We start from the raw sequence: 17,500 nt of genomic DNA on the forward strand, positions 1-17,500 counted from the left end.
TTCAATTAGGTGAATATTGGCCATCTTCAGTTTTCTCCTATCATAGCCATTAAACTAAAAGACAGTACTGTGCAGCTGTCTTCATCGACCTGGCCAAGACTTTTGACTCTGTCAGTCACCGCATTCTTATCGGCAGACTCAATAGCCTTGGCTTCTCAAATGACTGCCTCACCTGGGTCACCAACTACTTCTCAGACACAGTTCAGTGTGTCAAATCGGAAGGCCTGTTGTCCGGACCTTTGGCAGTCTCTATGGGGGTGCCACTGGGTTCAATTCTCAGGCCGACTCTTTTCTCTATATATATCAACGATGTCGCTCTTGCTGCTGGTGATTCTCTGATCCACCTCTTACGCAGACAACACCATTCTGTATACATCTGACCCTTTGGACACTGTGTTAACAAACCTCCAACGAGCTTCAACGCCATACAACACTCCTTCCATGGCCTCCAACTGCTTTTAAATGCTAGTAAAACTAAGTGCATGCTCTTCAACCGATTGCTGCCCGCACCCTCCCACCCGCCCAGCATCACTACTCTGGACGGTTCTGACCTAGAATATGTGGACAACTACAAATACCTAGGTGTCTGGCTAGACTGTAAACTCTCTTCCAGATTCACATTAAGCATCTCCAATCTAAAATTACATTTAGAATCGGCTTTCTATTTCACAACAAAGCCTCCTTCACTCATGCCGCCAAACATACCCTCGTTAAACTGACAAGCCTACCGATCCTTGACTTCGGTGATGTCATTTACAAAATAGCCCCCAACACTCTACTCAGCAAGCTGGATGTCATCTATCAGTGTCATCCATTTTATCACCAAAGCCCCATATACTACCCACCACTGCGACCTGTATGCTCTCGTTGGCTGGCCCTCACTACATAGCCGTCGCCAAACCCACTGGCTCCAGGTCATCTATAAGTCTTTGCTAGCTAAAGCCCCATCTTATCTCAGCTCACTGGTCACCATAGCAACATCCACCCGTAGCACGCGCTCAAGCAGGTATATTGCACTGGTCATCCCCAAAGCCAACACTTCCTTTGGCTGCCATTCCTTCCAGTTCTCTGCTGCCAATGACTGGAACCAATTGCAAAAATCTTTGAAGCTGGAGTCTTATCTCCCTCTCTAACTTTAAGCATCAGCTGTCTGAGCAGCTTACCGATCACTGTACCTGTACACAGCCAATCTGTAAATAGCCCACCCGAGTACCTCATCCCCATATTATTACTGACCTTCTTGTTCTTTTTTGCACCCCAGTATCTCTACTTGCACATCATCATGTGCACATCTATCACTCCAGTATTAATGCTAAATTGTAATTATTTTCGCCTTTAGGGCCTATTTATTGCCTACCTCCCTACTCTTCTACATTTGCATACACTGTACATAGATTTTTCTATTTTTCTTTTGTGTAATTGACTGTATGTTTGTTTATGTGTAACTCTGTATTGTAGTGTTTGTCGCACTGCTTTGCTTTATCTTGGCCAGGTCGCAGTTGTAAATGAGAACTTGTTCTCAACTGGCCTACCTAAATAAAGGTAAAATAAAACTCTGCAACTGTTTTAAAGCCACTATTGGCCTCATGGGTAAATTACTGAACGGTTTTCTTCCTTTCCGTTAACTGAGTTAGGAAGGATTGCTGTATCTTTGTAATGACTGGGTGTTTTGATACACCATCCAAAGTGTAATGCAACTCATGTGACTTGTTAAGGGTTTGAATTCTTATTGACTCAAGACATTTTAGCTTTTCAATTGTAATTCATTTGTAAAATTTTCGAAAAACGTAATTCCACTATGAAATTATATGGTATTGTGTGTAGGCCAGTGACAAAATGAAATCAATTTCATTTCAGGCTGTAACACAACAAATGTGGAAAAGGTCAAGGGCTGTGAGTGTTTTCTGAAGGCATTGTAGATCGTTTTATTTATTTGAAACAAACTTTTTCATTTTTAAAATAGGCCTAAGATTATATTTTTCGCAAGTAGGCCTATTCAAATACCAATATCAGTTTGGTTATTCGAATAACCGTGCCCATCCCTACTTGTCTGCTGCTTCTAGTGATTCTGAACGGAGCAGAGCAGTTATAACAGTCAATAATCTATGTCTGAGTGATTGGCATTTTAATCTTATTAATGAAATTTGAGCCAATTCCCATATGTTCCATGACAGACCAGAGATATGACCATTCTAGACTATCAAAGAGATGAAACAGCCTAAGGAGTTGTTGTTTCTGGTAAGAGGATACACGTTTTTTAACAAACCCGCTTTGGTCCGTGTGGGACGACAACATTTTGGAAAACAGTTTAATATCTGTGTTTATCAAAGATATGGTGCGATAGTGAGAACGCTTGGAGGCATCTTTACCTTTTGTTTTATAAAAGCAAAATTAGTCCTGTATTCACATCTCTTCTAAATTAACCTTTGCTGAACGGCTGTGTTGATAATTTCAAGCAATAGTGGACCTAATTGATTCCACATTTTTTCATACACCTCAGGAGGAATACCATCCCATCCAGGTGATTTGCCTTTGTTCATGCTATTCCAATGATCTTTTGAGTTGTGGGCTCCCAGCAAGGCGGCTTCTTCTTTTGTGAAAAGAGGAATTCTTAATTAGTTTAGAAAGGAGTTGGTCTGGCTTGGTGTGGGATTTACAGTCAGAGGTGTACAGTTCTTTATAGAAGTGTTAGTATCTTTGATTGATTAATTTTGGTTCTGATAGTAATTCCCCTGTTTCAGATTCAATAGTTTCTATATCAGCTAATTGATCATCACTGTGTAGCTTGTTGGCCCAAAAAAGTGTTTGTTGAGAATGCTCCAACGCAGTTAACATTTCCAATTATGATATCTGGTTTATTCAACCCAGATTTAAATGTAGTTGCATGATTTTAATAAAACCTTTAGTGTCATCCCTTTAAAATCTGGGGGTCATCGGCTGAATTTTTATTAATCAATTTGAATTCATTAAATTACATTTTAAATTGATCACTGGATTTTTTAGTAATGAAATGTTGAAACAACATCTTGTGGCTTTTTTAGGAGATTCTGAAATGTGTAGTTGGCAGTAGTAGGCGTTGTGATCGGACAAGCGAATTTAGATTTTCTTAATTTTAGAAAATAGAGTTTTATAAAATATAAAATCGATTCGGGAGAATGTATTATGCCTGTTTGAGTAGAAAGTGTACTCGTTTGCTTTTGGATTATGTGCTCGCCAGGCATCAATAAGTTTATAATCAGAGGGTAGGCCTGTATGTTGGAGAGCCTTGGTTGCGTGTGGATTTTAGTTGGTCTTATTATATTTGTCCCTCACGTCCAAAATGGTGTTTTATGTCTGTCCCAGTAACCAGATGGAATTCAGTTAATTATAACTATGTTTTTTAGAGAATCAAAAAACGTACGATCATATGCCACAGTGACTTTCAATGTGGCACCTTCATTGGATGCCACCTTTCCAACAAGTCAATTTGTCAAATTTCTGCCATGCTGGAGCTGCCACAGTCAACTCTGTAAGTGCTGTTATTATGAAGTGGAAACGTCTAGGAGCAATAACGGCTCAGCCACGAAGTGGTAGGCCACACAAGCTCACAGAGCGGGACCGCCAAATGCTGAAGTGCATAGCGTGTAACAATTGTCTGTCGGTTGCAACACTAACTACCGAGTTCCAAACTCCCTCTGGAAGCAACGTCAGCCCAAGAACTGCTCATTGGGAGATTCATAAAATGGGTTTCCATGGCCCAGCACACAAGCCTAAGATCACCATGTGCAATGCCAAGCGTCGGCTGGAGTGGTGTAAACCTCGCCACCGTTGGACTTTGGAGTAGTGGAAACGCGTCCTGCACAGAGCCCTGAATTGGAACGCCGACTGCAAGGCCTAATCGCCCAACATCCGTGCCGTACTCACTAATGCTCTTGTGGTTGACTGGAAACAAGTCCCCGCAGCAATGTTCCAACATCTAGTGGAAAGGCTTCTCAGAAGAGTGGAGGCTGTTATAGCAGCAAAGGGGGGACCAAATACATATAAAAAAAAAAAATTAAATAGCAATTGTGTAGTAGCCCATATGGGACTGGACATCTCTCCTTAACAGTAGCAAAATCAATTGTAGGGGAATAGTTTCCAACTTATTGCCACAGTTTGCCCATGTGTTGAATCAATGCGCTGGTGCCCCACAAGTAAACAGCCCCAGTCAGTGTAACGTAGCTCTCAAAACTGTTCTCTGTATGTAGGGTTTTCAACCATAATATTCACCAAAATTTGTGACCGACCGCCTTGATTCGGTCTTATGTAGCAAAATTTGAAATTGTTTTTTTTACATCGGATAAAAGCAGAGACAGAGCTACAAAATGGTATATCATACACTGCATTTGAGGAACAACGGGAAAATAATTCTGCTTTGAAAATGACTTAAATGTAAATGTAAATGTAAAGATAATCTCACTTTTGAGAAAATGGCCTTTGAATAGGTTGGTACCTACTGGAGAGCTCCCCTTTGTCTACACCCATTCAGCATTGTTCACACCCTCTTAAGCCAGCCCCACCCATCTCTTCAAGGATTCACATGTGAGGTCATGTGCTAAACAATGAGTAGTAAAGATTAAGACTAAAAGTGGTAAAAGTAGTAGCCTACAATAAGGACAATTTCCAGGTAAACAGAAAGTGTCCAGATATAAATATTAGATGACGCTTACCCAGACACACTTGTCTAAATTGATGGGTCATGTGAAAGAAATGCTATAACCCCCAGCCACATATTGCTTAGTGGATGGGTCTCCACAGAAGTTGTAAACGGTACAGCGAAATGGTTACTTGCATAGTAGCAAAATCACAAATAGATAGTGTGTATATTATTTTCTTTATATTGACACTATGTAAAAGAACAATATCAATAATGATATCAGTAATAGCTGAGGTAGTTATGCATAAAATCAGGCGTAAAGTGGCTGAGCAGCAGGATGAAAAACAAATTGTAGCAGCAACGAATGTCTTTTGTGTTAGGAGAGAGTCATGTCATACCTCAATTAGCCCAACTAACCGGTGACTGTATGTAGCCTCGCTACTGATATTTTTCACTGTCTTTTTACTCTTGTTTTTATTTCTTTACTTACAGTTGAAGTCGGAAGTTTACATACACCTTAGCCAAATATATTTGAACTCAGTTTTTCACAATTCCTGACATTTAATCCTAGTAAAAATTCCCTGTCTTAGGTAAGTTAGGATCACCACTTTATTTTAAGAATGTGAAATGTCAGAATAATACTAGAGAGAATGATTTATTTCAGCTTTTATTTCTTTCATCACATACCCATACAAACCTGACTCAGTTTAACCAGCTCTGTCAGGAGGAATGGGCCAAAAACTTATTGTGGGAAGCTTGTGGAAGGCTACCCGAAACGTTTGACCCAAGTTAAACAATTTAAAAGCAATGCTACCAAATACTAATTGAGTGTATGTAAACTTCTGACCCACTAGGAATGTGATGAAAGAAATATAAGCTGAAATAAATAATTCTCTCTAGTATTATTCTGACATTTCACATTCTTAAAATAAAGTGGTGATCCTAACTTACCTAAGACAGGGAATGTTTACTAGGATTAAATGTCAGGAATTGTGAAAAACTGAGTTTAAATGTATTTGGCTAAGGTGTATGTAAACCCCCAACTTCAACTGTGTGTGTGTGTGTGTGTGTGTGTGTGTGTGTGTGTGTGTGTGTGTGTGTGTGTTTTATAATACAAAATGAAAACACTAGGCTGATAACCAGAATTGGAGGATCCTCCATCATCGTTTTAATCTCAAGTTTGGGAACATTTTGGCTTCCCCGTAGATTACAACAGAGACTTGTGGATAAAACATTAATATTATGTTGCCACGCTCAACGAGAATAGCCTATGCAGCTGCCAACACCTCATATATTGACAAATACTGTTTTTTTTATATCGGTATTGAGAGCCGCCATGTTCCAATAATGAATCGTGGACAGACAGAATGTGCTATCTCCTTGAGCAAAATAGACCTGCTATTTTTTTCTTGTCATACAATGAACGTCCCACCTTAATATGGTGTTTACAATTGATTATTTTAGAAAACAAGTCCATTAATTGATAGTCATTTTGCCAAAGAAAGCCATGGTAAGGCCATGCGTTTCAATGCATGCCACCTGAACTGATGAATCCCACCTGAACTGATGAATCCCACCTGAACTGATGAATCCCACCTGAACTAATGAATCCCACCTGAACTGATGAATCCCACCTGAACTGATGAATCCCACCTGAACTGATGAATCCCACCTGAACTGATGAATCCCACCTGAACTAATGAATCCCACCTGAACTGATGAATCCCACCTGAACTGATGAATCCCACCTGACCTGATGAAGACATCCTTTCCTTTTCAAGGAAAACATGTTTGAAACTGGACAGAACACGTGACACCTTTCACATCTCAGTGGTTCACTGGAAATGTCACAAACTGTGTGTGTGTGTGTGTGAGAGAGTTCCTGTCGTAAGCCCACACAAAACAGAGGTATTCTGATGTTTTTGAAGAGAAAATCCATAAATATTTAATAGTAGGTTCATTTAATTACAGACAGTTGGAGGGCTCTGGCAGCTATGAAGAGAGGGGGAACCTTGCTGTTGTCACTACAGTGCGTAGGCTGAAAGACCGTTGGGCAGAAAGATGATGAGATTGTGTAGTGTAGGTGTTTTTTAAGGAGCCCCCCTCCACGGGCCCATCGGGTGGGTGTGTGTGTGAGCGAAGAGGCCATGCCAATGTATGATTGTTGACCGTGCATGTAAAGTAAAAAACGGCAGCCATCTGCCTGGTCCGGCTTGTGTGAGCAGAATAAGAAAATGGTGTGCATTAAAAGTTAACAAGCAGGGGGAACTCCCCTCCACTTCTCTTCTAGAGGACAGGAGAGGGGGATGAATATAGAGGACAGGAGAGGGGGACGAACAACATACAGGGCTTTCATTCTGCATGCCTGCCTGCCTGGTTAAAGCCAGATAGGTTACTCATACATTTAAGACAGAGCAGAGGATCAAAGCCATGGTGTAGGGGGGAGAAGGGACTGATGGGGAGGAGGGACTGATGGGGAGGAGGGACTGATGGGGAGGAGGGACTGATGGGGAGAAGGGGGTGATGGGGGGAGAAGGGGGTGATGGGGGGAGAAGAGGTGATGGGAAGGAGGGGCTGAGGACCACTCAGTTTCACAGGTCTGATATTAAGTAGTGACTTATTGCCAGTCTCTCTTGTACATCAGCCTGATCATTCACCAATTCGTACATTTATCTAAAAGCATATGAACGTACGCGCACACACATAAACGCACACACATTTACACAAACACACATCCACATACACAAGAGGGCGTTGGGCACACATACACATACGTATGCACATGTAGTACAGACAAACGCATCTCAGGCATCATCCATTTTTATTAGGTTCACCGCATGTGACTAGACCTTCAAAGGCTTGTCTGTTATTAACTGTTTTATGTACACTGGCATTATTAGAAAAATGGATTAAAGTAACACAACATAGCAGTTACTATAGAGGTCATGTGTCCTTCAGCCTCCAACTTAGATAGGACTAAACCTTTGACTAGTTTATTTATAAGAGGTGTCAATCATTTTGACCCCTACCTTTTTGAGACAAAAAGTATTACTTGTGAAACAAAATCTTTCTCTGAACGATTGTATTGGTGTAACATATCATTTATCCAATTTGTTGCATAAAATATAGCTTAGTATTTGTATTATTTATTTTATACAGTCATTATTGATCATCTTTATCAAGGGTGTCAATCATTTCCAACCCCACTGTATGTCTACAGAGAACATACTGTAGGCAACTGAATACACTGTCTTTGTCCAGTTCTTATTAAAGTTGTCATGACATTTTATTGGAAATGCGTGAATATTAGGAGCAACTATAGTACCTCAGTATGTTTGTTTTCTGTGTTTCGGTTGCCTAGAGCGATGCGCCACAATGTTGCCATCTTACTGATAGGACAAGACGGACCTCTCTCGACAAGAAGTGTGTGCGCGTGTGCATGTGTGCGTGTGTGCGTGCATGTGTGTGTGTGTGCTACTCTTCCTTGGGTCTAAACGAATTAAGACAAAAAATAAACCAGTGCATATAACATTATTACACCACTTCATATCTACAATACAACATTGTGTGTGTGCGTATGCATGTGTCCGTGCAGCTAGGCCTCCATTTCCCATGACTTGTATAATCCTGTGTAATGTAAGCTCCCTTGTTTCTCACCTTCTGTTTATTGCCTCCCTCCCTCTCTCTCTCCCTTCCCTTCCCCTCCCTCTCTCCCCCCAGGAGAGAAAGTTGTGTGCACACCCATGTCTGGAGATCTACAGAGATGACCTGATCCACTACATGAGTCCTCTGGCTCGCCAGGGAGATTTCTACGTTCCAGAGGTCCGCCAGGACCCGGACAGGAGGCTGCTGGGAGACAATGACTCTGAGGAGGACAGAGGGACCGACATCACAGGTACACTACAGTAGGCCCTAGACCAGGGCTCTGCAGCCCTGTTCCTGGAGAGCTACCCTCCTGTAGATACAACCCCAGTTGTAACTAACCTGATTCATCTTATCAGCCAGGTGCACTAGATTAGGGTAGCTCTCCAAGAACAGGGTTAGATATCCCTGCCCTAGACACACACACACACACACACACCCTCCACTGGGCTATACCTAGTACTGTACAAGTAGAGAACATTATTTGGGGTGACCACCCACTCTGCCCAGAATGGGTGAAAACATGATTTGGTGATGAAATTTCACTTCTTTATATTATAAAATGCATTATACCAAGACAAATATGATTCTTCATGTTCTGAATAGTTCAGTTGGGTATTTCTCAAAAATATCTTTAACATTATATCCTAAAAGTCAGATTTCGTGATCTAATACATCCAATAATAAGCACTGAACTATGTTGACAGAGCGGTGCAGCTTTCTCACAGCGACTTTTGGGGATTTTACATGTTGTGGTGGTAGACTGCAACGTTCTTTTCATGGGTTGCAAAAAGCTACACTGAACAAAAATATAAACATGTTGGTTTCATGAACTGAAATTAAAGATCCCAGAAATGTTCCGTATGTACAAAAAGCTTATTTGTCTCAAATTTTGTGCACACATTTTTTTAAGCTGCGTTATTGTTACACAGGTGCACTTTGTGCTGTGGACAATAAAAGGCCAGTCTAAAATGTGCAGTTTTGTCACACAACACAATGCCGCAGATGTCTCAAGCGTGCAATTGGCATGCTTACTGCAGGAATGTCCACCAGAGCTGGTGCCAGAGAATTCAATTTTCATTTCTCTACCATGTTTTCTCTCTGGGCTCCATTAATGTTGTCTGCTTAATTTTGGCCATCCTACAAGGGTAAAAACTTCAATACATTTTAAACAGAAAGACAATTTTAAACATTTATTTTTCCCATTGGTCAAAAGATGTGTTTTTGATTGGACACCCAACATCCATCAAATTCAACTCTTGACTTTGAAGCCAGTTCCACTGCTTTTTTTCATTGTTGCCCTCTAATCAGGGACTGATTTAGACCTGAGACACCAGGTGGGTGCAATTATCAGGTAGAACAGAAAACCAGCATGCTCTGGACCTCATAGGGTAAGAGTTGAAAACCCCTGCCCTACATTATTACATCCATGAGCATACTGTACTATATATTTTAAGGAATACATTCTGTATCAATGGAAGCACAATCCTCATATGGATTGTGAGCTCACCGCTTTGTCTTTGAGGCCATTTCCCAGTCAATAAGCAGGGAAACCAGTAGGCCTATGCTTCTTTGTTAACTGATTGAATCACTAGTAGTAATGGATATGACTGTCCACATTGGAAGGTGTTAGAACACAGATAGGTAGTTGGCAGAGAAATACACATAATGTGAATGTAATGGTGATCCACAGAATAACAGGTATGGTATTAGCAGAGAATAGTGTATTTTTGAAAAACGATCAAATCTATGTATAATTAAATTGGACAAAACATTTCTAAACGTATACAGTATATGTTTTGTGTGTTATTGTTGCACCATTTCAGTTTCCAGTTGGTACCAAAGGGACTTGGACCTTGTTGGTGGTGTGTATGAGCTGAATCCCCACGGTGTGTCGTAGTGTGCCTATGTTTATGAGCTAGGCTCCTAGGGTGTGCTCCTGTCCTGTGAGTGACACACACACATATATATATATATATATATATACACACACACACACACACACACACACACACACACACACACACACACACACACACACACTGCATCCTGTGAGTGACACCCTGTCAGGTGCTAATGAAAGGCTAAGACCCACAGAACACTGCTGTCACTCACCAGGGGGCTGGTCACAGCCACCACCACCACCATATGCCCATAAAACACACAAACACACACACCTGGGTAGACATCACTTACTAGGGGTCTGTCCTTCACCACCACCATATGTATGGCCTGATGCTGCTCAGTGCTCACCCATACTAGACTGGGCTGGGCTGTAGCAGAGTCCCCTGGGCTCCATTAACACTGTGGCATGGCACCTAATGTTTAATCAACAGCAAGAATGAGAGGTGAGGTTTATGAATACTAACAGTGGCTGCATCCCAAATGACTCCCTATTGCCTTCCATAGGGCACTACTTTTGACTAGAGCCATATAGGCTATATAGGGACCATTTGAGACACAGCCAATGTAACTGCTTTATGAGGATATGTTTAGGAATGACTGGATATATTGGCTCTTGACTGCCTATATTGGCTCTTGACTGGATATATTGGCTCTTGACTGGATATATTGGCTCTTGACTGGCTATATTGGCTCTTGACTGGATATATTGGCTCATGAGTGTCTGTCCAAATAATTTGGACAGACACTCATGCAGGTAGTTTTGAAGCAGAACATAGTCAAAAAGGCGATTTAAAGGAAATAAAGAGGGGTCGGACCAGAAGTGAGACTTGGAGGGGAGCCAAAATAGAGAATTTATGTTTTAGAGAGCGAGCGAGAGAGAGAGCTGCAGATAACACTTGATAGTGAGATGGTGCACAAGATTAGTCTCCACCCAAACATTACCAGAGATAGAATGTGTTGCTGTGGGTGTGTCATGGAGGTGTTGTACACACTGTCCGTCTGTCACTGTGGGAGTGTATGGAGGGGGGGTGTCAGTGTCTGACAGAGAGAGAGAGAACATCAGACCTGTATATCCATCTGTTTGACTCTTGGCAGATTCCATAGTAGGTATTGAGGGCCACATATTTGCCTAGACCTAATTCCATGGATGACTGCACAAACTGATAAGATGAGAAAGTTGAGTGATCTAAGTCAACACATAGCTGTGACTTCATATCTACCATAGACCGGGAAGGCTATATCTCTGAGAGACCAGTCAGTGATAGGACCAGGCAGCCTGGGCCTGGTCCTGGCCTACAGGCAGGCAGTGGGGCGGGGCGGGGCACAGCGTGGTGGGCTGGGGGATGGACCTACAGGCAGGCAGCGGGGCGGGGCACAGCGTGGTGGGCTGGGGGATGGACCTACAGGCAGGCGGCGGAGCGGGGCACAGCGTGGTGGGCTGGGGGATGGACCTACAGGCAGGCGGCGGGGCGGGGCACAGCGTGGTGGGCTGGGGGATGGACCTACAGGCAGGCGGCGGGGCGGGGCACAGCGTGGTGGGCTGGGGGATGGACCTACAGGCAGGCGGCGGGGCGGGGCACAGCGTGGTGGGCTGGGGGATGGACATACAGGCAGGTGGCGGGGCGGGGCACAGCGTGGTGGGCTGGGGGATGGACCTACAGGCAGGCGGCGGGGCGGGGCACAACGTGGTGGGCTGGGGAATGGACCTACAGGCAGGCGGCGGGGCGGGGCACAGCGTGGTGGGCTGGGGGATGGACCTACAGGCAGGCGGCGGGGCGGGGCACAGCGTGGTGGGCTGGGGGATGGACCTGCAGGCGGCGGGGCAGGGCACAGTGTGGTGGGCTGGAGGATGGACATACAGGCAGGTGTGTGTTGGGGGTGGACAGATGTAGTGTGTGTAAATGCATGGAGAGTGGGTGATAGAAAACCTGAGGGTGAAATATGTGTGCAGGCAGAATTATCCATCGAAACATTTATGTGTGTGTGGTTGTGAATACCTGTGCACATTGGGGGGTGACTACACACTGAGAGAGAAATATAATTGTTGCGGCTGCAGCGTTTCGTCAATGTAGTAGCCCATGGCAGGGCCATGCTGTGTTGATGTGATCTTAGAGAACAGAGGAAGAGAGCAGTAACAGGAGTGTGTGTGGGCGTGCGTGCGTGCGTGCGTACAGGGTAGCAGTGGGATGTCGTGTGTGTGGACCCTCTCAATGTTTGATGACCTGTCCTCTCTCACCGTGAGGAATCACACCAGTGGGACATCAGTTCTGCACACACATGGAACAGATACATACATACATACATACATACATACATACACACACACACACACACACACACACACAGATGACACCACACATACACACGCACACTTTATTTTGCATTCAGTCACTGATACTTTCACCTCAACTTTCCACCTCGTACAGAAACACACAGACACACACATACAGGCAACCAGAAGATGTCATCGCTCTCTCTCTGTCCCCTCCACACCTGCTGAATGTTGAGTAACAGTGACAAATCCAGCTCCTTTCTATTCCCTGTGTCCCCGGCTGACTGTGTGTGTGGGTGTGTGGGTGTGTGTGTGATATGATACTGTGACAGGTACCCATTGTCCTGTCACTGACTGGTCTCATCTCACAGAGGTCAGTGGAACACAAGGAGCCTTCTCGGACCATCGCCCCCTGTATTTGTGACAGGGCCAGCCAACTCCACAACCCCGCCTCCCCTCCCTCTGTCAGCCTCCCGTCCATCTCAAAGTCACCCTTTCCTCTCTGTCTTTTACTAACATGTAAGGGTGCATTGAAGAGTGGGTGAACATGGTATGGATTTGCACTTGCAATTTGCTGCTAGTTTCTTTTCATAGTTTCTGACATATAGCTGTGCTAGCCTGTATCTCACTGCTCAGTATTGCCCATGGCTTTTTGAGAATGCTTTTTAAAAATCCTTTGGAGAAAGCACATTAAATGGTAACAAACTAAAGGTTCCACACAATATTTCACATACTATATAAGCAAGTAGCAATAATGGATTGATTATAGTTTTGAAGGGTGGGAAGACTAGCTAGCTGGTAGCCTGAAGGCACCACTGAACATTTCCTCTCAAATTTAAGCCAGGCAGAAGTGTGTGTGTATGTGTGTATGTGTGTGTGTGTGTGTGTGTGTGTGTGTGTGTGTGTGTGTGTGTGTGTGTGTGTGTGTGTGTGTGCTGTTCACTGTCAGATTTCAGTTTCCACTACCTCCTATCCATCACATGTAAATTAGTCTAGTGTGAATTAATCAGCGACAGCTCTTGACTAGATTTCAGTTGCACTGCAATGAGGCAGTTTTATTCAGACAAAAAGTCATTGGTTGTGAGTTTGTGTCTGTGTGTACAACACATTTTTTCATAGCCATTTACTATAATTTTACTCATGTCGCCAAGTGTAGGCTAACTGAAGTCACACAGGAGGAAATGGTCTTGCCTTATTGTCCTGACAGTGTTGTTTGGTGTCATTTCATTAGTTGCACATTGGTCAATTTGGAGTGATATGGAAAGAAATAGACAGGTGGTAAACCCTTTAATATAAACTGCTGTCAACAGCTCAGTCTTTGGTGAGTCTGACATATCCTATCAGCTTCAACTTCATCTCTCTCTCTGTCTCTCTGCTACTCTTTGACTCTCTATCTTTCTCACTCTGTTCATCTGCAGTCTCTGTCTTTTTCTCTCCCTCTCTGTCCTTGGGTGGTGTGTGTGTGCGCGTGCGTGCGTGCGTGCGTGCGTGCGTGCGTGCGTGCGTGCGTGCCACTGTGACAGAATGAGATAAATAAACATTAGGAAGGATCCTGTCTGTCCTATCTGCTATTAGGTACACTGCAGAACTAACAAACCAAACCATCACTCTGCTGCAAAAACACTGACATAGATATATAATTTATTAGGCACAGTTTTAAAATATTTGATCAATCACATAATCAACATATCAGCCAGGATCAGAATATGACATTTTAGCGTGTCCGTACAGTATGTGCACGTATCACCTGTATGTGTGCGAGTGGGCCATTGCTCAAGGAGAGACTACAGTTAGACATTTTAGCAGCAGGCAGGCCTAGCCTATAAAATATGATAGAAACAGACTAACTAGGTTGCTAATTCAAAACATATATTGTAGCCTGGCTAGTTATCCCTCTAGTTAACTGTTTAGCTATTATTAGCATGTATTCATGTTTTTGTCATGTCCCCAAAAACTTTCCACCGACACTCGCAAATAAGGTCATATAAAGTTGATGTACACAGCCGCGAGCTGCCCAGTGACACGAGCCTACCAGACGAGCTAAATCACTTCTATGCTCGCTTCGAGGCAAGCAACACTGAGGCATGCATGAGAGCATCAGCTGTTCCAGGCGACTGTCATCACGCTCTCCGTAGCCGATGTGAGTAAGACCTTTAAACAGGTCAACATACACAAGGCTGCGGGGCCAGACGGATTACCAGGATGTATGCTCCGGGCATGTGCTGACCAACTGGCAGGTGTCTTCACTGACATTTTCAACATGTCCCTGATTAAGTCTGTAATAGCAACATGTTTCAAGCAGACCACCATAGTCCCTGTGCCCGAGAACACAAAGGCAACCTGCCTAAATGACTACAGACCCGTAGCACTCATGTATGTAGCCATGAAGTGCTTTGAAAGGTTGGTAATGGCCCACATCAACACCATTATCCCAGAAACCCTAGACCCACTCCAATTTGCATACCGCCCAAACAGATCCACAGATGATGCAATCTCTTGCACTCCACACTGCCCTTTCCCACCTGGACAAAAGGAACACTTACGTGAGAATGCTATTCATTGACTACAGCTCAGCGTTCAACACCATAGTATCCTCAAAGCTCATCACTAAGCTAAGGATCCTGGGACTAAACACCTCCCTCTGCAACTGGATCCTGGACTTCCTGATGGGCCGCCCCCAGGTGGTGAGGGTAGGTAGCAACACATCTGCCACGCTAATCCTCAACACTGGAGCTCCCCAGGGGTGCGTGCTCAGTCCCCTCCTGTACTCCTTGTTCACCCACGACTGCATGGCCAGGCACGACTCCAACACCATCATTAAGTTTGCTGATGACACAACAGTGATAGGCCTGATCACCGACAACAACGAGACAGCCTATAGGGAGGAAGTCAGAGACCTGGCCGGGTGGTGCCAGAATAACAACCTATCCCTCAACGTAACCAAGACTAAGGAGATTATTGTGGACTACAGGAAAAGGAGGACCGAGCATGCCCCCATTCTCATCGACGGGGCTGTAGTGGAGCAGGTTGAGAGCTTCAAGTTCCTTGGTTTCCACATCAACAACAAACTAGAATGGTCCAAACACACCAAGACAGTCGTGAAGAGGGCACGACAAAGCCTATTCCCCCTCAGGAAACTAAAAGGATTTGGCATGGGTCCTGAGATCCTCAAAAGGTTCTACAGCTGCAACATCGAGAGCATCCTGACTGGTTGCATCACTGCCTGGTACGGCAACTGCTCGGCCTCTGACCGCAAGGCACTACAGAGGGTAGTGCGTACGGCCCAGTACATCACTGGGGCTAAGCTGCCTGCCATCCAGGATCTCTACACCAGGCGGTGTCAGAGGAAGGCCCTTAAAATTGCTACCGCACGGTACCAGAGCGCCAAGTCTAGGTCCAAGAGGCTTCTAAACAACTTCTACCCCCAAGCCATAAGACTCCTGAACATCTAGTCAAATGACTACCAAGACTATATTTGCAGTGCCCCACCCCTCACCCCCTGTTACACCACGGCTACTCTCTGTCATCTATGCATAGTCACTTTAATAACTCTGCCTACATGTACATACTACCTCAAAGAAACCGGTGCCCCCGCACAATGACTCTGTATCGGTACCCCCCTGTATATAGTCTCGCTATTGTTATTTCACTGCTGTTCTTTAATTACTTGTTATCTCTTATTCTTATGTATTTTTTAAACTGCATTGTTGGTTAGGGGCTCATAAGTAAGCATTTCACTGTAAGGTATACACCTGTTGTTTTCTCCTAGAGATGAACGTACTTTGGTGAGAAAAGTGCAAATCAATCCCAGAACAACAGCAAAGGACCTTGTGAAGATGCTGGAGGAAACCGGTACAAAAGTATCTATATCCACAGTGAAAAGAGCCCTATATTGACATAACCTGAAAGGCCGCTCAGCAAGGAAGAAGCCACTGCTCCAAAACCACCATAAAAAAGCCAGACTACGGTTTGCAACTGCACATGGGGACAAAGGTCATGCTTTTTGGAGAAATGTCCTCTGGTCTGAGGAAACAAAAATAGAACTGTTTGGCCATAATGACCATCGTTATGTTTGGAGGAAAAAGGGGGAGGCTTGCAAGCCGAAGAACACCATCCCAACCGTGAAGCACGGGGGTGGCAGCATCATGTTGTTGGTGTGCTTTGCTGCAGGAGAGTCTGGTGCACTTCACAAAATAGATGGCATCATGAGGCAGGAAAATGATGTGGATATATTGATGCGACATCTCAAGACAGTCAGGAAGTTAAAACTTGGTCGCAAATGGGTCTTCCAAATAGACAATGACCCCGAGAATACTTCCAAAGTTGTGGCAAAATGGCTTACAGATAACAAAGTCAAGGTATTGGAATGGCCATCACAAAGCCCTGACCTCAGTCCCATAGAAAATTTGTGGGCAGAACTGAAAAAGAGTGTGCGAGCATGGAGGCCTACAAACCTGACTCGGTTACACCAGCTCTGTCAGGAGGAATGGGCCAAAATTCACCTAACTTATTATGGGAAGCTTGTGGAAGGCTACTTTAAATGTTTGACCGAAGTTTAACAATTTAAAGGCAATGCTAACAAATACTAATTGAGTGTATGTAAACTTCTGACCCACTAGGAATGTGATGAAAGAAATATAAGCTGAAATAAATCATTCTCTCTACTATTATTTCACATTCTTAAAATAAAGTGGTGATCCTAGCTGACCTAAGACAGGGAATTTTTACTCGGATTAAATGTCAGGAATTCTGAAAAACTGAGTTTAAATGTATTTGGCTAAGGTGTATGTAAACTTCTGACTTCAATTGTATATAGGTTCAGAACTTTTGTGAAATAGCACAGTTACAAATAGAAATGAAACTGGATGGCCAGGACTAAAAGTAGAGCAAGGACAGGACTAAAAACAACCAAATTATAACTATTGTATGTAATGAATACTCAAAAGGTGTAGATTCACGCACAGAGCGCGGCAGGTGTCTGTTTCACCTTCGCAGAAGGCAGGAATCGTGGTCACAGGCAGACAATGGTCATACACATGAAGGCAAACAGGCAGGTGAATCAAAAC

The 17,500-nt window shown here is 43.8% G+C and overlaps 1 protein-coding gene across 1 annotated transcript in view; it reads left to right on the forward strand.

The window, feature by feature from the left end:
- LOC115150320 (testis-expressed protein 264) overlaps positions 1–17,500 on the forward strand; it is a 74,678-nt gene that overhangs the window by 52,892 nt on the left and 4,286 nt on the right. Inside the window, exon 3 of the mRNA XM_029693481.1 lies at positions 8,336–8,510. Within this exon, the coding sequence (XP_029549341.1) occupies positions 8,336–8,510 (175 nt within the window). The remainder of the gene's footprint in view (positions 1–8,335; positions 8,511–17,500) is intronic.

The sequence above is a fragment of the Salmo trutta genome, chromosome 16 (genome assembly GCF_901001165.1).
Source record: "Salmo trutta chromosome 16, fSalTru1.1, whole genome shotgun sequence".
In the NCBI taxonomy this organism is placed as follows: domain Eukaryota; kingdom Metazoa; phylum Chordata; class Actinopteri; order Salmoniformes; family Salmonidae; genus Salmo; species Salmo trutta.